Genomic DNA, 27,501 nt, shown 5'->3' with positions numbered 1-27,501 from the left:
CTAACTGTCAAGCCTTTGTAGGTGATCTCTTTTCTGTTTAGCTGATTTTTTTGTTTTTGTTGTTCTGTAGCCTCATTATGGTATGTCGACAGGGTAAATTTCTTTTCACTTATCCTTAGAATTCATATCTTTCATCCAGAAAACTGATAACTGATCCCTCTTGAAGTCTTTCCCCATCCCATTTTCTTCTACCAGAATTCCATTTATATGCTGTTAGTCTTTCCCTTTCCTTTTCTACATGTTCTTTAATCCATCAATTTTTTTCACATCTATTTTTCTTTTTTTTCTTTTTTATCCTCACCCGAGGACATTTTTCCATTTTTTGTTCAGATAGAGTGGGAGGGAGAGAGAGGAAGAGAGAGAGAAACATCGATGTGATAGAGACACATCGAGTGGCTGCCACCCACACGACCAACCAGGGCCGGGGAGAAACTGCAACTGAGGTATGCTCCCTTAGCAGGAACTGAACCCGGGTCTCTCTGGACTGCAGGCCAACGCTCTAACCGCTGCCAGGGCTCATCTATTTTTCTGTGTTACCTTCTGGGTAACTGCAGATCTATCTTATAGCTCACTATGTCTCTTGTCATCTATTTTATAACTGCCATTTATTTATTTATTTATTTATTATTATCCTCACCCGAGGACATTCCTCCATTTTTTGTTCAGGTAGAGTGGGAGGGAAAGAGAGGAACAGAGAGAGAGAGAGAGAGAGAGAGAGAAACATCGATGTGAAAGGAACACATCGAGTGGCTGCCACCCGCACAACCGACGAGGGCCGGGGACAAACTGCAACCGAGGTACGCGCCCTTAGCGGGAACCGAACCCGGGTCTCTCAGGACTGCAGGCCGACGCTCTAACCGCTGAACCAAACCGGCCAGGGCTATATAACTGCCATTTAAACGTTTTAATTATTTCACTCTGGCCGGTTTGGCTCAGTGGTTCAAGTGTCGGCCTGTGGATCAAGGAATTGCGAGTTGGGTTCCGGTCAAGGGCATGTACCTTGGGTACAGTTAGTCCCGGACCTGGTAGGGGTTGTGGGGGAAACAGGCAATCGATGTGTCTTTCTCACATAGATGTCTGTTTCTCTCTCTCCCCTCTTCCCACTCTGTCTGAAGATAAATGGAAAAATATCTTTGGGTGACGATTTAAAAAAGTAAGTTTTTAAAAAATTATTTCTAAATGTTTTATTTAATTCTTTGGCCATTTTTTAATAGTTTTCACTCCTTGCACATTCTAATTCCTTCATTTATATCTTATATTCCATATCTGGTAGTTCCAAATATACTGAGTCTTAGTATTTGAGAGTTTGAGTCCACTTTGTTTCTGCTGACTCTCACTCATGGTAACTTGCACACTGTAGGTGTGGTAATTTTTACTGTAGTTTCATACTTGATCAATCTTAATCTGGAATAGTCCCCTAAAGGACTAGATTGAAAGCACTTTTTACCTGTCTTGTAAGAGTTTTCTTGATTGTGTAAGTAGGGCAAATTCAAATTCACAATAGCATGAAGAGAGTCCCTCAGTTAAGAAATAAAAGTTTACCTACTCAGAAAACTAATTTTATTTTAATAGCTTACTTTTCTTAAGGTTGTTCCTGCCAAGAATACTAAATTTATGCAAAGGTCTCAGTTCTACTCTCACCTGGTATAGAACAAAAGACCTGTTTCTAGTTACACAGGAGCCATTAAAACCTGGGGCTCTACAGTCTACATACTGGCAAAGCCCCTGGCTTCCATGTACACTTCCCAAACTCAGGGTTAAGTTCTCTCCATCTTGTGCCCTGATGATGTCCCTTATTTTCTTGTAAAATCACCTATGCATGTAAAAGGATATTTGTTGTAATATGAAGCATCTCTGGGTATTCACCGTAGGATGGTTTTTCAGTTTATCTAATTTGCCACATTGCTGGAGTGTCAACATTCGTATCATGTGAGCCTACACCCAAGCCACCTTTCTATATTATTCTTCAGAACACAAACAGGGTGTCGGAATGAAAATGCATACATATCATGGCCTAAACTTTATGTGCTTCTCAAACTAAGGTATGAAAACTTGCCAGTATATCAGTGTATACTGAGGTAAGTGGCAAGGAGCCTACAGAGCCTCAGGTTAAAGTTAGTGCATCTTCCTGGACCATCACTTTTACTCAGTTTCAAGTACTTTTAACATCTTAACATTGACTTCAAAACAAACTGCATAATACATGAAGCTGAATGCAAATTCATATGTAACTTCCCTTAAGGCTTTTTTAGGCTCTGTCCCTACTCTCAGACGTACTGAGGTAATATTCTATCACAACTTTGTTCTGGGCTGGTGGGAAAGTTTGAGAAGCACCAACTTAGGGCATTAAAAACTTTACCAAATCTCCAAATGTCAAACGATTCAGTAGCATTGTATTTCTAAAAAGAGCTATATAAATCAAGCCTTCTAAGTTTAAGACTGTTAATAAATCCAAGAATAGTTTCTATTTTAAGCACTCACTTTACTTAAGAGTTAAGAAAAAAATATTTATCCATTGAAAATAAAGAGGTAAATATCTGTATACACTGATATGAAAAGATGTCCATGTAAGCAAAAAAAAAGCAACACTATGTATAACCCATACATGCCTAAAAAACAAAACAAAACAGTGGCTACTTCTGAGGAGTGGAAATGGGAGGCAGGAAAGACTTACTTGTATTTTTCTATGCTGTCTAAATTTATTTTTAATCATGAACATGTATTGTTTTAAAAATAACATTTAATTAAAAAAATAAAAATAAAAGTACAGAAGAACAAACGGTCCTTATTTTAAATGTGAAATTTATTTTGAAAACCATTTACTTTATCATTTTTTTTTGAAAACCATTTACTTTAAAATATGTTCAATACTAAGCAACTTTTATGTTTAGAAAATGTATGTCAGAGAAGTGCAACTCTATTATGGTTAAAATGACCTAATGAAAGAGTTCCAAAAATTTTGTCTCTGCTCTCATGAACTGTCTACAGACAACAATAGATACTGCAGGCACAGATAAGACAGGCTAAAAGATTCTAGAAGCTAATCTAAGGTAGGAGTTTTTAAAAATCAAACTAGATTAAAATAAAAAGACAACATTCTAAAATGCAAGCTTAGATAAATGACTGATGGTGAGTAAAAATAAATACTCTTAAGCAAGGCAAAGGGAAGAAAAAAGAGAAGCTCATGTGTGACCTAAGCTTGAATTAGGGAATGGGGACAAGTAGAAGGAGTGGGAGAGATAGAAGGAGGGAGAGGGAGAGAGAGACACACTTACTTTGGTGGTTTCAGGTCCCTGTGAATTAGAGCTTTGGGCTGCATGCTGTGAAGATAAGCCACTCCTTGGGAACACTGTAAACACCAACTCATGGCATGGGCAGCAGTGTAGTATGGCAATGGTTCAGCACCATGCAGCACTGCAAAAGAAAGGCACAAACTAAAAAGAACTTTATTGCATATAACAAAAGATACAAGATGAATGCAAGCACTATCAGAACACATGACTAGGGCCCTGGCCGGTTTGGCTCAGCGGTTGGAGCGTCGGCCTGTGGTACAGAACACATGACTAGGTATTTTTTACATAGGCTCCCACCAGTCCTGCTTTTAAATTTTTTCAAAATAAAAAAATGGAAACATCAAATAATTTCAAATGAATTACTACCACTCATGTACCTAACATTTTACAGATCTTCCAATGAATGTTACATACATTCAAGTCAAGTCAAATTAATATACATTACCATACTTTTTCTTCTGTTTTTTTTTTAATCCTCACCCAAGGACATTTTTCCATTTGTTGCCAGATAGAGTGGGAAGCAGAGAAAAACATATCGATTGGTTGCCTCACGCACGACCCTGACCAGGCTGGGGACCGAACCGCAACTGAGGTACGTGCCCTTGACCAGAATTGAACCCACGACTCTTTGGTCTCCAAGCCGACACTCTAACTGCTGAGCCAAACTGGCCAGGGCTACCATACTTTTTCATACTGACAGAAGCAGTATCTCGCACAATTATATAAATTATAAGCAATGTGATGTACTCTACTGGTGAGAGAGAGAGTAGTACTACAGAAGGAAACAAAATGTGCATCAAAATGTTTACAATTATGCTTTCTATAATAGCTCAAGACTAGAAACAGTTCAATCAAAGAAAAAATGGAGTATTAGATACCCATTAACAATAATGAACACATGAGCAGTAAATATAAGTAAAAGTTTATGTAAAATAATGTTAATTTAAAAAGTAAAATGCAACATTTTATATAAATGGTGCAACAAGAGACAATACATTTACATATAAGGTTTGTGTTTCTTAGAGTGAAAGAGATCTGTTCTATAAAGGTAACTAGTTAATAATAGTTTTCTTTCACCATTATAATTAAAATGCTCTGTGAAGTAAGTTTTCACAATTTTATTTTTTGAAAAGAAAGCAAAATAAAGCAGAATTAAATGGAAGTATGGTTAAAGAGTTCTAAAATGAGAAGGCTCAAAGCTAAGAGAGGCAAAAAGAAAAAAATTAAAAGCAAGAAGACATTTTAAAATCTATCTAAAAAGCAAATTTAACTTTACTTGAATGCTTTTAACATTATGAAAAGTACCATCAATTTAAAAAATTGATATATTTAAATTTCTAAATTTCACATAATGTTGTAGTACCTTATCTTTTCATTTTTAATCTTTAGCAGATTTCTTTTTAAAAATCATCTCCTTTTGGGACTCTGAAGGTAAATTGTGAAGAACATTCAGTGACTTAAGAGTTTATGTTAAAAGCTTTTCAATTATTTTATTCTCCTAGATAAAGATAGGTCTAATGACACTCACCATTATATAAAGAGCCCCCTTCAGCATATTCCATCACAAGACACACCTAAAGGAAACATATACCAGAATAATTAACCACAGAGCTACAGTACCTTAGAGGACTTGAAAGATAACTTAGTTCAACCTTTGATTTTACAAATGCATGAAAAAACATTCTTCTGGTCCCTCCATAAATGGCCCTAGGGGAAAAAAGGTATCTATAATCTAAAACCTTGTTAGTCTAGGCACCTGCTGAGTAAGACCAGATATGTACGCAAAAACATAATCACAAGATCTTTGTGGACTTTTTCTAGTGCTAATGAATAGATGCTGTCACAGAATAGCATAAGCCTCATAAGATGAGGTTATGTGAAAAAAACACCTAAGACAACTCCTTCAATATACTATGTTGCTAACAGACTAGAAACAAACATATAAAGTACAATTTTCCCCAGAAATAATGTAACATCAAAGTAACTAAACTACACATGCATACATCTACTATGTCATTTTTTTTACAGCTGAAAATAAAAGTGACAAACTTACTGGATTCAAACAGGCTCCATACAGTTTTACAATATTAGGATGGTTCACACGGGATAACTGCCGAAGCTGTAACAAATTAAGGTTTCTTTTTAAAAAGTGCTAACTTTTGAGGAACTGATTTCACAACATCATTAAAATTTTAGGGTTGTACAAAACATTAATCATTCAACAATGAATATTGCTATGTGGCAGACACTGTGGTCATGAGTGCCTGCCCAGAATGGCACAGAATCCTTACCCTAAAGATATCACAGTTTAGTTGGGCAATAGACATGTAAACAAATAAAGCAATGTGCAAAGTACCATAATCAGAGTTATAGACAGGCATGACAAGTACAAACAAGAAGAAATTAACTTGCCATGAAATATTAGGACATTGTTCTAGAGATGGCACTGGGCTGTTATCAAAGCCAGAAGAAGCTACCTTTTGGTCATCGTCGTCGTCATCATCATCATCATCATCATCATCTTCATAGCTATGGCTGAATAATTTACCTGCTCTATGCTGGGCCCTGGTGGATATATATATATATATATATATATATATACATACACATATATATATATAAATTTTGTTTGTTAATCCTTACCCAATAATATTTCTTCCACTGATTTTTAGAGAGAGGGTGGAAGGGAGAGAGGGAGGAAGTGAGTGGGGAGAGAGAGGGAGAGACAGGGAGGAAGAGAGAAAGACACATGGATTGACTGCCTCCCGAATGAGCCCTGATTGGTCAGGATGGAACCTGCAACCCAGGTACTTGCCCTTGGCCAAGGCATTGAACCTGTGACCCTTTGGTCTGACAGCCAACACCCTAAACACTGAGCTACACCAGCCAGGCCACTTTATAGATATTGTATAATTCTCACAACTCTGCAAGGTCAGTATTATCATTTCTATTTTAAAGATGAGGGACCTTTAAGATAAGGCTCAGGAGAGGGTTAAGTAAGTTGCTAAATACCCTGCAACCAGGGTTTGAACTTTGGTCTATCTGATTTAAAATATATACTCTTTTGGCTCTGGCTGGTTTGGCTCAGCGTCGGCCTATGGTCCAGAGAGACCCGGGTTAGGTCCCCGCTAAGGGCACGTAGCTGGGTTGCAGTTTGTCCCGGGCCCTGGTTGAGTCGTGTGGGTGGCAACCACTCGATGTGTCCCTTTCACATCGATGTTTCTCTTTCTCTCTCCCCTTCCCACTCTATCTGAACAAAAAATGGAAAAATGTCCTCGGGTGAGGATAAAAAAAAATGTACTCTTCTGCACACTTGTACTCTCTTCCCTATATTCCATATCACATCTCTTGAATAGATTCCCTCCTCTCCATTCCCACTACCATTGCCTTAGTAATTTCAACCTGAACCAACTGCAATAATTACTATAGCCTTCTCCTAGCTGGTTTCCCTACTTCGAGGTTTTTTTTCCCCCTCTTTTTTTTTTTTCAGGGAGCTTAGGATTTAAAAAAATTTATCTTTATTGTTGAAAGTACTATAGATGACCCTCCTTTCCCCCACCCCACAGTGATCCCCTCCCTTCCTGATCCCAAACCCCCTGCCCCACCTCTACTGCACTATGGTCTGGGTCTGTTGGTTATGCATACATGCGTATAAGTTCTTTGGTTTATCTCTTCCTGATCCCTTCCCTCTGAGGTTTGTCAGTCTGTTCCCTACATTCCTGTCTCTCTGATCTATTCTGCACACTTTATTTTGTTCATTAGATTCCACATATGAGTGAAACTAGATTGTACTTGTCTTTCTCTGACTGGCTTATTTCACTTAGCATAATAATCTCCAGGTCCATCCATGCTGCCACAAAAGTTAAGATTTCATTCTTTTTTACAGCTGCATAGTATTCTATTGTGTAAGTGTACCACAGTTGTTTTATCCACTCATCTACTGATAGACACTTGGGCTGCTTCCTGATCTTAGCTATTGTAAATAGCACATCCAATTTTAATCTTCCCTGACCCAATGATTCATACTGAAGTCAGTGAGGGATATGACTTGCACTCACTTCTCTTGCTATACATCTCAGACTTCTATTAATATGTCCCCTCAAACTGCCCCTTGCTGCCTTTTTTCTGATCTCTTTTCTGTCTTTACTCCTCTCTACTTCCTTTCCTTCATATTACCGACATTATATTGCTGGCTAATGTGAAGTCCACTAAGGTTAACCTTTTTACTATATGCAACTAGAAAGCTATACTTTTCTACAGCCAATATTTGTAAATTTTCAGTCCTAAGAGAAGAATTAATATCACTATTTATTATACATATCCATTTATTACATATATATTTATATTTCATCTTGTTAAGATGTAACACTGAACTTCAGATAGCAGATTATTCCAAGCATTTATTCTTGTTCCCTCTTCAAATCCCAGTAAGTCAGTAAAAGTATTTTTTTCACAGCATAAACTGAAGGATGAACAGAATGTAAAAGTTTTGGAAGTTGGAAAGCAAATGACTAGCAATAACTGACAAAGCAGACCTAAAAGAATTGAGAAAAAGTGGGAAGTAACCATATTTAGCTCATAAAACCTTCAAAAGGTTGGGCAGTGGTGGAAGCATGAGGTACCTAAGCAAGTAAACTTGATAGGAGGAGGTACAAGGGATTGACATTTTTTTAGTAAGAATAAGTGGAGAACCATTTGACAATTAAATTACATGTATGTATGACCGTGATTAAAAATTTTTTTCTCCAAGCTATTATAATCTTTTTTACTCTTATTTTCTAGCCTTTAACACTTATGCTTTTACCTAGTTTTGTGAAACTGCCACTACAACAGTATATAATCAATGACCTTATCTAAACTATAAACAAAAACTGTGAGTAAGCAAGGCTGAGGCCAGACTCCTGGAGCATACTGCTAGAGATTATCTTTCTTTATGATAACGTCAAACCATTCATCAGTATTTCTCAACTCATTCAATGAATTACAAAATACACTTCATCATATCACAACCAAATTCTCACTTCTCAATGTTACACACAATTCAAAATATCATACAGTATATTTAAAAAATTATAATTAAATAAATTCACAGATATAAATCGAGAAGGTTTATAAAGACAACTTATCCATTGGCCAATAAGGTTACAAAGTGATAAAACCACTGATTTAATGAGACACTGTGATTTAATACACAAAATAGCCCAATATTAATAGAGGATAAGTGTAATACAACAATCTCATGATTATTAAATTCTCCATCAATAAATCTGTGAGAACAGAGTTGTAAATTGTCACGCAACACGAGAAAAACCAAATTTTAAATGATTTTCCCTTAAAATAATCTAATTTGAATACCTAAAAATATCCAGTCAAAATGAATGCATTTCCCTTCTCAATTTCAAATAATGGGTGAGAATAGCATTTCTTTTCCATTTTAAAATTTTAATTCTATGCCTGAAATAGATCTGAATTATATTTTAATTCAGGGATGAATTCATTTAGTTATGTATCCTTTTCCCCTAATTTTTAATTAGAATTAAGAGGGCGAATGAAAAAATGTTCCTATGCCATTACCTTTAGTTCGACCAAACTGCTGATATTCAAGTATACAGAGAAATGACAATTGTGAAACAATTTTTTTCATAGTTAAATTCAAAGTATCTTAGGTGAACAACTACACAACAGAAATGACATCTCATCTTACCTCTACAATAAAAGCTTTCCTCTCAGATTCACTTTCTATTTGTTTAATAGCAACATCTTTTGCTCTCCACTTAGCTTTGCAAACTACTCCAAAGGCTCCTCTTCCAACAACCTAAGTTAAAAAAGAAAGAAATAAAAACACACCATTAGAATCAGAAACAAACAAATCCAGCCCAACATATAACACCAAAGCCAATCTCAAAGACATAGTAAAGCGAGGATAAATGAAATGCATTTGTCTCTATCTTTGAAAGTTTATTCATTCTCAAGTAAAACCAGAATAGTAAAAAAATTCTTGGATACAGAAAACAAATTAAAAGAGGCAAGATGAATGAGAACATGGAGAGAAAATGGTTTGAAAAAATAAAAAGCAGAAACATATAATCAATGTTTTAAATTATCATATTTATGAAATTAAGAGTAGCTTTGAATAATTCAGTGGCAGCAGATAGTGAAAGGGAAAGGATAAAAAAATATAGATGAAAAGATTGGCCACTGTGAAGGATAGACAAAACATGGCTTTATGTATAAAATATATTTTGTCAAGAAAAAGAAACTGCTGATACATGCTGCAACATGAATGAACCTCAAAAGCACTATGCTTATTTGTGGATATAATGAACAAAATAAGCTGATGAATAAAATAGATCCAGGGACATGGAAGTAGGGAACAGAATGATAAACCTCAGAGGGAAGGGGTCTGGGGGTCTGGAAGCGATAAACCAAAGGATTTAAATGCATTATGCACAACCAATGGACACAGTCAACATGTGGTGAAGGCAAGGGGCAGCAAGAGAGGGGAGGAGGGCGTCAATGGGGGGAAAAATGGAGGGACATCTGTAATACTTTCAACAATAAAGATAAATTTTAAAAAATAAATAAAACAATCAGGCAAGCAAGCAAACAAAAACACACTATGCTAAGTGAAAGAAGCCAGATACAAGAGACCACATACTATATGATCGATTCACATGAAATGTCCATAAATAGCAAATCCGTAGAAATATAAAGTAATTGTAGTTTTCCCGGGGTTGAGAGTGAAAATTATTGAAAACTGAGTTATGGTGATGGTTGCACAACTCAGCAATTTGTACAAATCACTGTAACACTTCAAATGCATGAATTTTGACATGTAAAATATCTCATTAAAGTTACCTTTTTTTAAAGTATAAAATAAAGATTTGTCATGTATTGTATCATTTTTGAAGCTAACTGATGGGCCCCTCATGGGTTCATTGCTCTCTCAATCTAGTCTACTTTAATAAATGTTTGAAATGTGCCATAATATAGAAAGAACTAAATAAACAAAATAGGTTTTGATACTTGTTAGAAAAAAAATCACTGGATTTTATCCTTGTAAAGGACCATATTTAAGTGCCATTTACTGCAATCTTTCAACTTCCAATGGATCTAAGTACATTTCCTTAAGTGAAAAATCCACCTCCGTATATAGCTCTTATTTACGATGTACTTTCTATGTAGTAGTCACTGAGCTAGGTGCCTACTAATTTGCCCAAGGCTATATGGTTAGTAAATAGCATGTATGATTTGATTTTAGGCAATCTAAGAACAGAATGTTTGGAATCCTAATTTGTACATATATATCTCAGAAAGTAGCAGTTATTATATCTTCCCTTAGAGGAGGAGTCTTCACTTTAGACAAAATTACATGAACAAATTCCTGGACACAAAACTCATCTATAACAAAGTTGGCTGTTGCTAGGGTAATTATAGACATTTCTCATGTTGCTTAATGTATAAAAAAAATCACCCAAATGGTTAACATTTGTTTTTTACCATATGCCAGGAATTGGTCTATATGCTTTTATGAATTGACACATTTAATCCTTTTCCATTTTAAAGGTAAGTAAACCAAGTTACAAGTTTGCAAGTTGCCCAAGATCATATGGTCAGTAAGTATTCAGAGAAGCCAGGATTTGAAGCCTACAGTAGGTCATGACCAATTCATTCTATTCAGTTTCTGTGAGTCATTGGCTTAATTAAAGTAAACTGGACTGACTCTAGGCAAAGGTAGGCCAACATCTTTGGTAGCCAGTCTTTCCTTCGGTGACTTTCCCTTTTTCCCTTCCTAGACCAAGGTGCTCAGAGACTTCCTGCTCTTTAGGTTCTTGCTCTACTTGACATTATCTCATAAGCAAAAGGAACCAAAATCAGTATTTTGCACTTGCCATCCAGTTGCTCTAATATAAATGGGCACTGGCTAAATCTGGTACCATTAGAATAACAGAAAGAACATGCCTGGGCTCTAAAACCCAACAGACTTGAGTATGAATATTGGTTCTGTTTACCTATTAGTTATGATGCTGGGCAAGTTAATGTCTTTGACCTTCTGTTTTCTCAACAGTAAAGATGCTCATATTTTCCTCAGTGAATATCTATGGGATTCATGTCAAAACCAGACATTTTCTTATATACTACAAAAGAACAGTAAGTGCTTGGAGTTGGGTATGAACCAGAATAAGGAATTGTACCACTCATTTCTCTCACAATTAACCATGATAAACAGCAAACAGGTCCTAAAACATATTTTAACTTTGTGACAACATTAGACTGACAAGGTAAGGATGGAGACCCTCCTACCTATATGATATTACTATAAAATAATGATTGTGAAATAATTTACTATATTCTTCAACCATGCACTTACAAATACATCAAAGCAACTGGTACTTAGTAGGTCTCCTCTTGTTTCATTTTCCTATTCTCAGGAATGTCCACACAGGGATTCCAAACATTATATTTGTGGATCAAGCACTTGTCACAGAAACTGCTAGGTATATATGACTAACTGTGATACACAAGTGCCACCTAGTGCTGAGATGATAGCTGACTCTAAGCTTTCAACTTAAAACCATAGGAACAAAACGTGAGCAAATGGGGACATGATAAACCTTCTCACTTTTGCTTAAGAAAGCAATTTTTGGAACCCTCTGCAAAATAAAACAGACATAGTCATGTAAAATAAAAGCCCATGACCTTAAGAAGCCTTGATTCAAGTTAGGACTATTTTATAAGTATAGTGAAACAACAAATCTAAAAATGATAATAAAGTCCAAGATGCCTACCCAGGTTGTATATATACACTGAAATACATGATAGGAAAAATAATCGCTGTAAATTCGAAGTACTGTGGTTAGATACATAGAGTCAATTTTTAAAGAATTTAAATTTCTGTGTATTGAATGATTCTGATCACTAATTCCAATGTGTGGAAGGGTAGCTTACCCCCACCACCAAGCAATTCTCAGACACCAGTTAGATGTACTACAATTCAACCCAATTCTGACACTACCTGGAGACAGTGCCAGATCCTACAGGTTAAGGGCTCAATTCTACAAGGCTGGCAGCCCCTGCCCCATGCTTCTGACAAACCACCTATAGATCAGAGATTTCAACAACCCTCTCACTAGGTTCAAATAATTTGCTAGAGCAGCTATTCAGACAAATATTTTACTTACTAGATTATCAGTTTATTAAAAAAGAATATAATTCAGGAACAGCCAGATGGAAGAGATGCATAGAGCAAGGTACGCAGAAAAGGAGCATCCATGCCCAATCTGTGCGACAGTCTACTTCAATCACATGTGTTCATCACCTTGGACGCTCTCCAAACCTTGTCCTTTTGGGTGTTTATAGAGGCTTCATTACACATGCATGGTTGATTAAATCATCGCCTATTGGGGACTAATTCCTCCAGTCCCTCTCTGGTGGTCAGGGAGGTGGGACTTACAGGTCCAAACCTCTAATCACATGGTTGGTTTTCCTGGCAACTGGCCCCCATCCTCAGATGTGGTCCAAAAGTAACCATATCAACATAACAAAAGATATCCTTATTGTTCTCACTTATGAAATTCTGAGGTTTCTGAGAGCTATGAGCCAGGAACCCTGGACAAAGACCAAATATATATTTCTTATAAACCAACATACTGCAGTATCAAAAAAAGACTTTATTTTTTTAAATAACATAAATGTGGAGATACTAAAGGTGAAAAGAAAAAAAAAATATATAAAGAACTGACCTCTGCCTTGATGGGGTAAAAGTGAGATAGAGAAGAAATGAAAGACAAAGCAATAGTACTTAAAACACTATTTTAAACCCAGCTGAAGAAAGCCAAAGGTGATAGTATACGATAGTGGCTAAGAACCACCCCTTCCCCTCTGGGACAGGCTGAGGAATTAGAGGGCAGAAAGGGTTTATCCACCTATTTCTCCTTCCTTTGGAGGAGGCAGCTTCACAGGCTTTTTATGCTTTGCCAAAATGGGAAGCAACAATTAAGTAAAACTGGCAAGGGAGACAGACAGAGGGAGGCCCTACTCAGGTTCTCTCAGCCCCAACAGAACATGAAATAGATACAAAAAAATTCTTGTCAAGAGAAAGACAAGGTAACTGAAAAGTAAAGAATCTTCTGACTGCAGGAAGGAGGCTGATTTGGGGTGCAGTGTTGGAACCTGTATCAAAGGCTGCAGGATGGTAGACATCTTGAAAGTCTGAGGATCAATGAAAGCCAAAGAGGAAGGCCTAGTCAACAAGCAGGGAGAAATGGGGTAAAGTCTCCTGCTTTCAAGAGGTGAAGGTGAGGCTTATGCCAAGATAACAATGAACCTCATTTGTTTACTACTTAAACCAATATTTCTCCAGTGTCTCTGGGATATCAGAAATATAGCAGTAAATAAGAAAATGTCCCTAATCTACATGGAATGTACTTTCAATTAAAGGGGAAGAAGACAATCAATAGACTAAGAAAAATATCAGATTGTAAAAAATGCCATGTAGAAAAAAAAGAAGGATGATATGACAGAGAGACTAGTGGAAAGATAGCATGGGAAGGCCACCTGAGGAGGTTACTAACTTTATATTTGAATGACACAAGGAATCAAACAAAGAGGAAACAACTGATGTAAAGGCCCTAAGGGGGGGAAAAAAACCACCCATTCCCTATTTGACCATATCTGAACCCCATCTATAGACTAGGCACTATCCTAGGCACTCAAGACACAGAAATAACCAAACAAACAAACAAACAAGCTCAAATCCTTACTCTTACTGCTTATATACCCATTAAGGGAGACAAATAAAGAGGAAACAAGATTAAAAAAATACACACTTTTAAGGAAATGACAACTGTGCTAGGAAGAAAAGGAACATGATCAGGTGTGTGTACCCATATATGCAATACCCCAGCCCAATTTTTTTCTTTGATTAATCCTCACCCGAGGATATTTTTCCATTGATCCTTAGATAGAGTGGAAGGGAGGGAGAGAGAGTGAGAGAAAGGAGGAGGGTGGGGAGAGGAGGGGGAGAGAGGGGGAGAGGCGGGAGAGAGAGAGAGAGAGAGAGAGAAAGACAGAGAGAGACATCAATGTGAGAGACACATTGTTTGGTTGCCTCCTGCACAACTTCAACAGAAGCTGGGGATCAAACCTGCAACCCAGGCATGTGCCCTTGACCAGGAATCGAACTCTCAACACTTCGGTCTACAGGCCAACATGCTAACCACCGAACCAAACCAGCTAAGGCCCCCACCCCAATTTTAAACAGAGTAGTCCTGCAAGGCCTATTGAGAAACAGGACATTTCAGTGATGACCCAGAGATAAGAGTGTCCAGTGTAGGCAGTGCATAGTCGGTGAAGGGAAGCAAAACAAGGCTGGAGACAGGCAGAGTCTAGATCCTGAATGGCTCTCTACACCATAAAAAGAAGTCTGAATTTCAGTCTAAGTGCAATGGGAAGCAACTGGAGGGATTTAAGGAGAAAAGATGTGATGTGATCTCACATTAAAAAAAAAAAACCACTCCAGCCCAGCCAGTGTGGCAGTGGATTGAGTGATTGAGTGGCATCCCATGGGGTGAGAGGTCCCAGTTCAATTTTTGGTCAGGGCTCAGGGCACATGCCTGGATTGCGAGCTTGGTCCCCCCGAGTAGGGGGCATGAAGTAGGCAGCTGATCTGTAGGGTTGGAGATTTGGTGGATGAACAAAATGTAACCCCGAGGTATGTATTCTCCTGACCTGACCTGGCCAGCCAAGGATCAAAGTATTCATGTGAATAGAAAAGATATGCCTGATGGGTTGGAATGCCACCCTGTCTGAACTGAATCTATTGAATATGTGTGAATAGACAAGGTTTGCATAAGTAAGGGTTGGAATGCTGCCCTGGAAGAAACAATGGGAGATATGCTCAGGGGTGAATGAGTTTGTTTTGATGTATCTCCGCTGAAAACAGCAAGAGAAAGGAAATATGCTAGGCTTGGCTGTATGGTGAGCAGAGACGTGATCTCAAATAATTAATTACCTAAAACACCATGTAACCTAGAAAACCACTTGGCAAATAAAGTGGCATCCAGAGATCTAGAGCATTTGCTCCCTTGTGATACTACCCCTCACTCCAAGCAGTGTCTGCTTATAGTTCATTGTGCTGTGACAACCCCAGGCAGGCTGAGAGAGTTGGCACTGATCGATATTTCTCTCTTATATTGATGTTTCAATCTCTCTCTTCCTTCCTCTTGCTTTTAAAAAAATCAATAAAAACATTAAAAAAATTATTCTAGCTCTTATATGAAGAATAGATTAAAAGGAAACTAGAATATACAAAGAGAGAGACCAGGTAGGAGGGCTATTACAGCAGTCCAATTAAGAGAGGGCAGGTCGTGTAAGGACAAGGTTGATGGTAGTGCAGAAAAATGGGCAGATCTGGAATATGTTTTGCAGGTAGAGTCAAAAGAGCTTGCTGATTGTTTGCATGCAGGCAGAACAGGTGGAGAGGAAGACATGTAGATTAGGCAATAGTTTAATGAAAGATAAGAAACAATCAGGCAAGCAGATCCCTCCCCCACACTGACTTCTGGATAAGGAGGAAGGGAGGGAGAAAGAGAGAGAGAGAAACATTGATGTGAGAGAGACACATTGATTGGTTGCCCTCTACATGTCAGCGATTGAACCAACAACCCAGGTATGTGCCCTTGACCAGGAATCAAGCCCTTGATCCCTCGGTCCAGGGGCTGACGCTCCAACCACTGAGCCAAACCAGCCAGGGCTGGCAAGCAGATTTTTAAAAAATAACACAGAATTCTGTTTTAGTTATACAAAGTTTAGGATGCCTACTAGATATCTGGGTGGAAATACCAAGAAAGAAGGTGGAGATATGAGTCAAAAAGAAGTCAGGCAGGAGATAAAAATTGGGGAAAGTCACTGGCATTTAGTTGGTATTTCTAGCCAATTAACTGGATGAGATCACCAAAAAATAATATGTAAATACTGGGGTCCCAGAACTGAGCTTTGAAGCACTTCAACACTTCAAAAAAAAAACTGAGAAAGAACCAGCAATAACTGAGAAGGAACAGTCAATAAGGAGGCAGGAAAACCAGGGGAGTGTCACAAGAAGCTAAGAGAAGAATTTCAAGAAGAAAGCAGATATAAAAACAGCAAAAGCATCAAGCCAATGGCTCTCAAAAGGTGGCCTTTGGTTCAGAAGCAGCAACGTCTCGTGGAAATTTGTGAGAAATATAAATTCTCAGGTTCCAATCCAAAATTACTGAGTCTGAGGGTTGGGCCCAGCATTCTATGTTTAAACAAGCCCCTCAGGTGATTCAAAAGTTTGATATCGCCTGTATTAGGTTATATGAAAAACATAATTAACAATGAGACATGATACTTCAGTGCAAGCCATCACATAGAACAGAGTCCTCCCCTGCTGTTGATATTATTTATGGAAATTTTCTAGAGCACTGAGATTCCATCTTGGGCAGAAAGAAAGAAAAAGGAGAATTCTTGTGAGCAAAGTAATGTCTTTCTTGACATATGGTAGATCAGTAGAAAAGAATGGCATAGACAGTAAACTGACACACACTGGCAACTGAGGCAAATAATGAAAAACCTAAATTCAAACTACAAAACTCTGAAAGAAAGTCACTTTTTACTTACTACCAAATTTCTAATTCAAGTTCACAAATAAAATATGCTTTTTGGTTTGCACTCCTAAATGAGTAATACAAGTTTCTTTGGTACGTCATCATAACAATTATTTGTGGGAGGCAACTGATGGATGTCTCTCTCTCACATTGATGTTTCTTTCTCTCTTCCTCCCTCCTTCCCTCTCTCCCATTCACTAACTAATCAATGGAAAAAATATCCTCCAGCAAGGATTAACAACAAAACAAACAAAAAACACAATTATTTTGAATGACAACTTTCTCCAAGGATCAATTTTCACCAAGAGTGTAAAAAAGGGTGCACATCCAAATTACAAGTGTCTCCTCCACCACAGACATCCATCTAAAATGGTGAACCTAGAAATAATATTTCAGATATTTTTCACAGTACCTCATCTGTAAAAATAGAAGAACAGACAAATGCAAAGATGGCTTTGGTTTTAAAGGATGTCAATTTATAAATATTTCCTTCTAACTTTATGAAAGTTTTCTAAATTAAAATTTTCTTAGATCAATTCTTTTCCGATTTGCATTACCAACACCCCCAGCCCCGCCCCCCGCTGTGGTTTAGTCTTCTCAGTTTTGGGCCACAACTTTAGTATCATATAGTAAAGCAGATTTAAATTTAATTTCTTAATAAAAAAAATTAACAGAAAAATATGACAGATGGTGCGTAGAATATTTCCATGCAATTAGTATTAAAAAGCACAAAAATCAAAACCAGAATTTGATGTGTGTCTGTGAAGAAAGCAAATCCTTTAAAAACTAATTTCCTTAGGATGGAAGATTGTTCCATTCCTTCATCCAAGTCAGGTTATTAAAAACAAAAACACCTAAACAAAACAAAAATGAAAAGGATGTATGTCCTTTTGCTTTTAATTTACTTTGAATAATTCCTCTTAATTGTCCCCAATTCATGTTATTTTTAGTTCAGTGACTATAGCTGTCAGTTTGGTTTGGCCTGTTCTGTGTGTGGACTATGTGAATGGACCGTGGCTACACTGCCATTATGCTGGCCAGAAATTTGGAACATGATAGAACAAGTATAGATCTTCCATTTATTAGTTAGAACTTGGAGCCTCCAACTATTTCAGAACTTCAAAATCTATTAATAAACTGTGGCAGAGTGGAACTGCCATCTGCTGACAAGACAGACTTGATAACACAAAAGATTATTCAAACTTTCTTTTGAATTTTTCATGTAGTCTTTTAAAGCCTGCCATAAGACATCTGACCCATTTAATAGGCCTTTCTTTCAAATAACATGCTTGTATCATCTTTTAAGCTATACATGCACAATATAAAAGTTATTGCTTGGCTCTCTCTTCACTGTGATGACAATTCCAGATCTACTGAAATCAATGATGACTAAGTTTCACACAGAAGAGTTTATTAATAATTTTGGATATCCATAATTAAAACTGACTAACAAACCTATGGATTCAGTTTTTTCAGGCCACTATAAATTAGGTTTTTCTCTGTTTTCAGTTGCCCATATACCCATAACATAAAACTACAAAATACACATCACTTCCATAATTCTTTATATATTTCTCTTTAAAACAAAGCCTTTTCATGTCTCTATAATAAAGCTTAAGAACAAGTAAGTGTAATGACTATATGTGCCTTGCTCATATGCTATACTTGAGGTCAACACTGTTGAGTGTTCCTTTTAAAAAGCAACTAAGCCACATACGGTCTATTTAGCATTTTAGCACCTGGCCCACCAACACCTGGCTTACTTACAGCACCTGACCCCTGCTAAACAGAGTATTTGCTAGGTACTAGGAGTGTTATAAAATTTAATTTGCAAAAAGAATCAGATTTTATTTCTAGTATAAATGTTGTGCCTTAGCCAACTCACTAACCAATCTTAACCTATGGTTTTAGCGCATGTAATATAACAGAATCAGATGAGCATTAAATGTTCATGATTATGCTCTGTAATAACTTCATTCACCCATTTAACTAATATTTATAGAAAACTTTCTAGGTGCTAGGCATTGGAGCTACAAGTATGAATAAAGCACCTTACATTTTGCTGGGGGATACACAGTTTTGGTTACTGCTAAGTACCATAAAGATAAATAGAAATAACAAAGATCTAGGTAGTTCAGACAAGCTTCTCTAAGAAAGTAACATTTTAGGTGGGATTTGAATGGTGGTGAGAAGGAGCCAGCTGTGAAGTGCTGGGAGAAAGAGCATTCATTTTAGGCAGAGAAACAACTGCAAAGAATTCATCTCAGTGCCTTTCCCAACTTAGGATGCTTACTTTATTCAAAATTTAGTTTTAAACTCTTTCCCACTCAATGGAGCCTGGTGTGATTAAACCTACTTTCAAATTATAGATGAAGTGCTCAATTTACATTATAGTCATAGTTTTAAGTTTGTGGTCCTAAAAATGTAATTAAAAAATGTTTTTTTCTTTATTGATCTTTAGAGAGAAAGGAAGGGAGAAAGAGAGAAACATCGATGTGAGAGAATATTGGCTGGCTGCCTCCTGCATGCCCCCCACTGGCGATTAGGCCCACAACCTGGGCATGTGCCCTGACTGGGAATCGAACCAGCGACCTCTTGGTGCATGAGTCCAAGCTCAACCACTGAGCCACAGCAGCTGGACTAATTCTTAACTGTTCTGTGTTTATTCTAGTCTCATAAGTAAAACATTTTAAAAAGAGAATCCTAAGATTCTTCTATTTATTTTCTTTAGTACCTTAGCAGTATTGTGCAAAGAGGAGAATGTTCACTAAGAGCTCAAGACCAGTTACTATAAAGGAAAGCAGTATTTGTTTCCTCATTCTCAAAATAAAGTTTGGTTATAGAGTACTTTAGAAAGAACAGAAGGAACATCAAGTGGTAAGAGCAACTGAATCAGGTGAGAGAAATCTCAAATTCAATTCCCAACTCTACCATTGACTTAGGCATGTAGCTTCTGACAAATCAAACTCTATGATCACTTGTCAATATCTATAAAATGGGATATATATATAAAATATCCTGTCTAATCAGGATTAGTTGGTCCAATTACATTCCATGGGAAACCAAGATCACTATCCTTAAGGCTTACTGTGGAAACAGCATAAATACTGGAAATAAGAAACATTTTCATTTTATAATTGAAAGAAATATTAAATGATCTTGTTCGATCCCTCATTTCATGTGAGAAATAAGAGGCCCAGAAAAATGAGGTGACTTGTTCAAAATTACTGAAATACAAAAATATATTATGGCAGAATCAGTATGGCATCTAAATTTTTAAATACTGAGCTCAGTACATTTCTCACCATACCACACTACCGTTACCACTTCTTGCAAACTAGTTCCCAAAGTAGATACCTCACCATTTATTCTAACATTCTCTGCACTTAGATCCAGATGGCAAAAACTAACTGACTTAAGAAAAAAAAAAAGTATCCATGTAGATTTCTAAGGCTAAAATCTAACATAATTTGATATCAGAATTGAATTTGGAAGTGCCATACTGATATTATTGAGTCACAATATCAGGAATGCAAGGACTAAAATCATCTGATGCCTTATCATGTGCATCTACTAAATGATTGCATATTTGGGCTGTGTTTGGAATGTTTCTCCTACACAGTTTCTAAATGAATCAATATAATGCTGATTCAATTACATTGTTATGTGAGAAATATGGAATATGATTTTCATTGATTTATAAGCAATATACATGTACTATATAAAATGCTGAAAGCAATGTAAAATACTTTTTGTTTCTGGTCATCTCTCTGTGTTCTCTTATTCATGATTTTAACCTAAAAGCAAAATCTAAGTTAAGAGAGAGTTACTGAGCCTGGCCGGTGTGGCTCAGTGGTTGAGCAGCAACTCATGAACCAAGAGGTTACCGGTTCCACTCCAGGTCAGGGCACATGCCCAGGTTGTGGGCCTGATCCCAAGTAGAGAGCATGCAGGAGGCAACCAATTGATGTTTTCTCTCATGGATGTTTCTTTCTCTCCCTCTCCCTCCCTCTCCCTTCCTCTCTCTTTCTCTCTAATATCAATTAAAAAAAAAAAAAAAAAAAGTTACTGAGGCCAATGGTGCACCCTGGATCATATAACACTGTTTTAATGTGTGCAAATGTTGATTATATAAGATGGAAATCATGTAATGGCTTCAATGTCAGAATGGGTGAAATTCAATCTTTAAAATGCAAATAAACTGGATATTTAAAAAATCTACAAAACTAAATGACTGCCTAATATTAGAAATTTTCATTTTAAAACAAAAATCTACTTCTCAGGAATGTCCTAAATATACCAAAGAAAGGTTGAAAACATTATCTAAACAGAAAGAAGGGTCTTGGAAACATGAAAACCTAATCAAAAGTTAAATGGCTTTGGGGGAAGAGCACCAAAATGATGTTTCCTTAGTAACTTTCATTCCTCCAAGAAAGAATGTAAAATGCTTTAGAAAGCAGTGTGCAAAAACTAAAGATGTAAGAATCAAAAGATGTAAGTCTGAGAAAGCATTTGGTAGACCATGAGTACAAGTTATTATTATGTAACAATTTGTTGTCTACAAGTATGACAGTTTGCAATTCTTTTATACTGACTCACTAAATTTTTATTCTTAAAAAAGAATGTTAGCCATGAAAGCTGGATCAACTATCCATTTCTGAAAAAGGAATTTATCATAGTGGCAATAGAAAAAAAAAAACAAAATACATACACCCGAAAAAATGTCCCCATTTTCAAAATACAGGTCCTTCTTTTAGCCACGTGACCTTAAAGCAGGTCACTTCCTCTCTGGAACTCAGTTTCTTAGTAATATGTGTCAGACACTGTGTTTGGTGTTTTGCGTAATAGGATCTGTTATATAGAGAAAACGAAATAGAAATTAACCAAATTTTATAGTTAGAAAACTAAAGCTCAAAAAGGTTAGGACACTTGTTGCAAATCACAGAGCTATTAAGTGGCATGGCTGATATATTGGACCTTCTTCTAACTCCCAAGGCCTCATTCTTCCCAGTTATGCTACCTTTTAAAATAAGGCTGTTCTCAGTGATCCCTAAGGTTACTTTATGAAATAAAAAATATGATTAAGTAATCCATTATTCTTCTCAAATATGCATAGAAAAAAACTCATTTGTTAAATGATAACTATCTTACTACTTTTAGCGGTACCTAAAAATAATTTTGGGTTTTTAAAGTAGTGATAACTGAGAATCTATAATATAGGATATACAGGGTTCTTCTTAGCATATGTAATGCAAAGTACTTAATAATTTTTAAAATGATGAGTAAATGATAACTGATAGATACTACTTTCAACCAAAGTTTTAACACTTCACAAAACGAGCCTTTAAAATATATACACAGTTTTTACTTTTCCAAATGTTATGGTCCTTCGAACCAATCTACTCCTCTCTAAATCTGAAAAGAAGCAATGTAATAAAGACACCTTATTACTTTGCTCTAAAATAAATTACTGCCGAATGGAGAATAGACTCGGGTTTTCTAAGAGTGATTTCTGGTCTGGTGTTATGTTCCAGTTGTCACGGAAATGATTAGTTATCTCTTCAGAATATGCTACCTGAAACAGCTTTTCATCCTAACAAGCCTACATTACTCATGTTGAAATTCCTCTAAATTAGTCCAATTGACGGCAGCACACTTAATGTGACTACTGCTCTAAGGACTCGGCGAAACACACCATTCCGAGCCCGGGGAAACACTCTGTTACACAGGATGCTGCACTGATTTACCAAGCACCCATTACGGGCCAGGCAGAGCTAGATGCCGAACATAAAGTACCCTCCTTGGACCTTGGGAACGCCGTGCCTTGGTGAACTGAAACTCCAAAACGGCCACGGTCTGTGAGGAATCCACTACTGACAGAGAGGAGAACCGGAGGGTACACTGTCTCACCAGTTCACCTTTCTGTTCGAGATGACTCAAAACCAGGCCGAGTATCAAATCCAACACAGGAATGCCTGAGTGAGGCAAAAAGAGAGCTACCTCGGAGCAGCTGAACGCGGAGAGTTCCCTCCACACCCGGTCTCTGCGGGGCGAAGGGACTCCCGGCTGAACCCCGCGGGGCTCCGCGAGTCAGAGGGGCCGAGAGGCGCCTTCTGGGTCGGGACCCGCCGGGGTGGCAGCTCCATGCGGGGCCTCACTTACCTCTTCCACCTCGATCTCCTTATAGTCGATTTCTTCAAAGTTGAGGACTTGTGAGGGGGCTTCGATCATGTCACCGGCGGAAGACGAGGAGGAGGAGGAAGCAGCGGAGGCTGTAGACATGATCCCTTGCGGAGCCCGGGGGGCCCGGGGAGGCTGCCGCCCGGACACTCCGGGGGAGACCCGCGCCCACCCGCCTCCGGACCGACCTTCAGCCTGGAGCCACGGCTATCCGTGGAGGGGACAGGGGCAGCGGCTGCAGCCGAGTCCCAGCTCCGGCTCCGCTGCGTTTTCCGCTGCCGGGCCCCGCCCACTAGACTTCCGGTTCCGGCCTGAAATCGGAAACAGAGGGAGGGCAGTGAGCTCAAAGGAAGGGAGGGGAGGGTTTTGTAATTGAGACTGAGAAAGGAAGGACAGTTTTGGGGGTGGGGTGGGGGAGGGTACGAGGCTTACTTGGATCTGTAGAACAAATTCCGCGAGATCTTTGTTAAAGTGCCTCAGCAACCGGTTGATACCGCGAGAGCTGACGCTCTGACGTACTTAAAACGCGCGAACGGAAGTGGCGCAGTGCACGGGCGAATGTCAGTGTGGTTGGTCCTTTAGGAGCCAGCGGGAAAGATGAAAACTGGTTTCAACTCGGCTTCGTGAACTGTGTTATGGACCCGCTCCCATTTCTCTCAGATACCTGCAGACGGCCGGGGTAGTGTTGGTCAGAGTTTTTGTGACAAAGCTTACTTTTTAGTTTCACCCCTAAACTAAGCTGAACTATTTTTTAAGAAGCCTTGCAAATGAGATTTTCTTAGTGTGGTATATGGAAGGTAGCAGTTGCTACTATTACTTTGAGCTAGCCCATGACTAGGAGAAATTTTAAAGACAGTAGTACAGAGCAAGGCAACCCATGTAACCTGAATGACAATATGTAGACTGAGTGCTCAGGAACAGAAGTTATTACTAGGTAAGGTAGATATTTATGATTTGACATAATTTGTTGTGTTTATCTGAAGTTATAGGTTGCATTAGTAGTACACATAGAGTGGAGCACCATGCTAGATGCTTTACATTTATAATTGAATCATTAACAATAGCCTTGAAAATTTTTAAAAAAGGTATCTTTGCCATCTCCAGGACATAAACTCAATGTTAAACAAAAAAATTAACTGGCACACTGAAGTGTATTTTTAAGTAAGGTTTCATTGAGCCAAAATGCTAGCCAAAAAGAAAACCAGTCTTGGTGTTATTGGAGAAATGCATGGATGGTCTTTTCTCTGTTGCTAGTGGGAGTGGGGCCCTTAAGATATCTCGAGAAAAAGGATTTTCTGGGACTCACAAGGGAAGATGAGTGATTTTTTTTTTTTATCCTCACCCGAGGACATTTTTCCATTTTTTGTTCAGATAGAGTGGAAGGGAGGGGGAGGAAGAGAGAGAGAGAAACATCGACGTGAAAGAGACACATCGAGTGGCTGCCACCCGCATGACCAACCAGGGCCGGGGACAAACTGCAACCGAGGTACGCGCCCTTAGTGGGAACCGAACCCGGGTCTCTCTGGACTGCAGGCTGACGCTCCAACCGCTGAGCCAAACTGGCCAGGGCAAGATGAGTGATTTTTGTGTGGAATTAATATCCTTGGGTTTGCAAAGTCCCATTTCCCTTAATCCAGTCCTGGAAGATGGGCAGCTGGGGATTCAGTAGAGCTAGAAGCAAAGCCAGCATCCAAAGTTTCCTTTTCATGTTGCAGCTGGGTCTTGTTTAGCATTAGGCTAGTTGCAGTCCATCAGTCCATGGTGTGGGATCCACATGGCCGTGAGCCATGTGGGCAAATGCAAGCGCTTGAGAGCTTGGAAAGCCAGGTGTCAAGCATGAGCAAGCAAGAGAGCTAGCTAATTCCATTGTTTAGGAGGTTAAATATAATAAATCTTCCCATACTTGTAGTGGTCACACCTATTCTGGCCAATGACCTGTTCCCAGGTATGACCGACAGGCAAATACCTTCCCTATATCATCCAGACTTTACTGGGCATGCATCTATTCTTCCCCTATCCAGAACAGTGGCTTCCTGGGGAGTGTTAAACTACAGCTTCCTGGGAAAGCTACACAGGTGAATGACTACAGTATTTGGCCTTCCCTTTGCTCCTTTCCTTTTGTTAATAATTAGTTTAAATTACAACCGTATCATTGGGACAGGGAGTCTAAATTACAAGAAGCATGTCTAGGTAGAAAAGATAGCATGTCTATTGAGTAGCGTTTTCCAAGCATTTTTATACATTAAGTAGCAAGAAGAAAGAGGTCGTCTTAAATAATTTACATTAGCTATAGGTAAAGTCTTAAAGAATTTATGTTAGCTATAGGCAAAGAAGTGAGACCAGCTCTGGGATGGGTGCTGGGTCCACCTAAAGAAATGCCTGCTTCTGTAGATTGGCCATGGGTAGCATTCTGGAAAGCCCAGATGTAAACAGCAAGTAGAGGCTCCTGAAGTTACATGGTTCCTGGCTAAAATAATCTGTGGTAATAACCAACTGCAAATTAATAAAAATTCCAACAGTCAATAGATGGAATGTGAACAGTTTTTTATTAGCTGGCCTGCAGCCATTAACAGACCCTAATTTTATCCAGGGTCTTGACTACCTATACCACTTTTACAATAATGATTCCTAGTCTCTCTCCTAGTCCCTCTCTCCAGCTGCTGTAGTTTACATCTCAGAGTTTTCTCCTTGTCAAAACAATTATGATCCTCACAAGCTAATAGAACCTAGGTCAATATGTCTCCAAGGCCGATACTATTGCCTGTGTTTTGCTATCAACACAATTTTTAGTTTTAAAATAGCTGTTATACTTTATTTAGTTATTTGACTTGAAGCCTGACTGGGAAAATTGGAGCCAGAGATGAAGGTTTAAGGACCAAAGATGAAACCCTGCAAATGTCAAATTTTGTCTCAGTAAGTGATTGGAAAGGGACAGAAAGGGGGGACTCAGTGAGAGGATTGCCGATCCAGATATCACTGAAGGAGAACTTTCTAATTGAGTAGGCAGCCAAATAAAGGCCGTACAGAAATAAGTTAAATGCATTTGGGATTGCAAATAAATGTTGTGTTTGGCAATCAAGAAGTTAGGAATTACACCCTGGCTGGGTGGGTCAGATGGTTGGAGTGTTGTCCGATAAACCAAAAAGTTTGTGGGTTCAATTTTTGATCAGGGCACATACCTAGGTTACAGATTTGATCCCCATTCGTGGTGTACGGGAGGCAACCAACTGATATTCCTCTCACATCAATGTTTTTCTCTCTCTAAAAATCAATAAAAACATATCCTCAGGTGAGGATTTTTAAAAAAAGTTAGAAATTCCTGGAAAATATTTTGTTATTTTTATTCATAGTTCTAGAAACACTTGATGAAAGTTTGGTAAATGGGTAAAAGAATGAAAGAATAATAATTTCTTCTCTTGCTACACTCTTTGGATAATTTTATCCAGGGTCTTGACTACCTATACCACTTTTACGATACTGACTTCTAGTCTCTCCCAGTGCTCACCTTTTCCCCTGAATTCTGAAAATATTGGACATCTCTATTTGTTTATATATTTATTTTAATATTTAATTTATTAATTTTTTATTATAGATGGCCCGCCTTTTTCCCCCTTTGATACCCTCCACCCCACTTCTGTCCCCCCACCGCCCCTGATCTTCAATGTACTGTTGTGTTAGTGTCCATTGGTTATGCATATATGCATATAAGTTCTGTGATTTGTCTCTTCCTGCCTCCCCCCCACTTCCCTTGAGGTTTGTTAGTCTGTTCCCTACTTCCATGTCTCTGGGTCTATTTTGTTCATCAGCTTATTTTGTTCATTATATTCCACAAATAAGTGAGATCATGTGTGTTTGTATTTTTCTGATTGGCTTATTTTGCTTAGCATAATAATCTCCAGGTCTTTCCTTGTCGTCTCAAAGGGTAAGAGATCTTTCTTTCTTACAGCTGCATAGTATTCTATTGTGTACATGTACCACAGTTCTTTTATCCACTCATCTACTGATGGGCACTTGGGCTCTTTCCAGATCTTAGCTATTGTAAACAGTGCTGCTATGAACATATGGATGTATATATTCCTTCTGATTGATGTTTCAGGATTCTTAGGGTATATTCCTAGAAGTGGGATCACTGGGTCAAATGGCATTCAATTTTAAATTTTTTGAGGAAACACCACATTGTTTTCCATAGTGGCTGCACCAGTATACATCCCCACCAGCAGTGTACTAGAGAGAGAACCCTTTCTCCACATTCTTGCCAGCACTTGTTGTTTGATGATTTGTTGATGGAAACCATTCTGGCAGGTGTGAGGTGATACCTCATAGTCATTTTAATTTGTATCTCTCTGATGATTAGTGATGTTGAGCATTTTTTCATGTCTCTTGTTCATTTGTATGTCCTG

At 38.1% G+C, this 27,501-nt stretch overlaps 1 protein-coding gene across 5 annotated transcripts in view; it reads right to left on the bottom strand.

The window, feature by feature from the left end:
* The window catches only part of MAP3K7 (mitogen-activated protein kinase kinase kinase 7), a 68,314-nt gene extending 45,111 nt beyond the window's left edge, over positions 1-23,203 (bottom strand). For 3 of the 5 annotated variants that reach the window (XR_004957617.1, XM_036248356.1, XM_036248357.1), the window contains exons 1-5: positions 23,084-23,203; positions 8,998-9,108; positions 5,347-5,412; positions 4,822-4,867; positions 3,276-3,414 (exon numbers count right to left, since the gene is read on the bottom strand). Coding sequence is in view for 4 of the 5 variants with exons in the window: in XM_036248356.1 (XP_036104249.1) it covers positions 3,276-3,414; positions 4,822-4,867; positions 5,347-5,412; positions 8,998-9,108; positions 23,084-23,203 (482 nt within the window). In the remaining variant the exon portion in view is untranslated. Of the gene's footprint in view, positions 1-3,275; positions 3,415-4,821; positions 4,868-5,346; positions 5,413-5,705; positions 5,859-8,997; positions 9,109-23,083 lie in introns of those variants that run through there. The other 2 variants (XM_036248358.1, XM_036248359.1) reach the window with 2 other exon arrangements.
* Between the last annotated feature and the right edge of the window lie 4,298 nt (positions 23,204-27,501).

This window comes from Molossus molossus, unplaced genomic scaffold (genome assembly GCF_014108415.1).
Source record: "Molossus molossus isolate mMolMol1 unplaced genomic scaffold, mMolMol1.p scaffold_m16_p_8, whole genome shotgun sequence".
In the NCBI taxonomy this organism is placed as follows: Eukaryota; Metazoa; Chordata; class Mammalia; order Chiroptera; family Molossidae; genus Molossus; species Molossus molossus.
The sequence above is the reverse complement of the archived record's forward strand: the minus strand, read 5'-3'. Positions and strand labels throughout refer to the sequence as shown.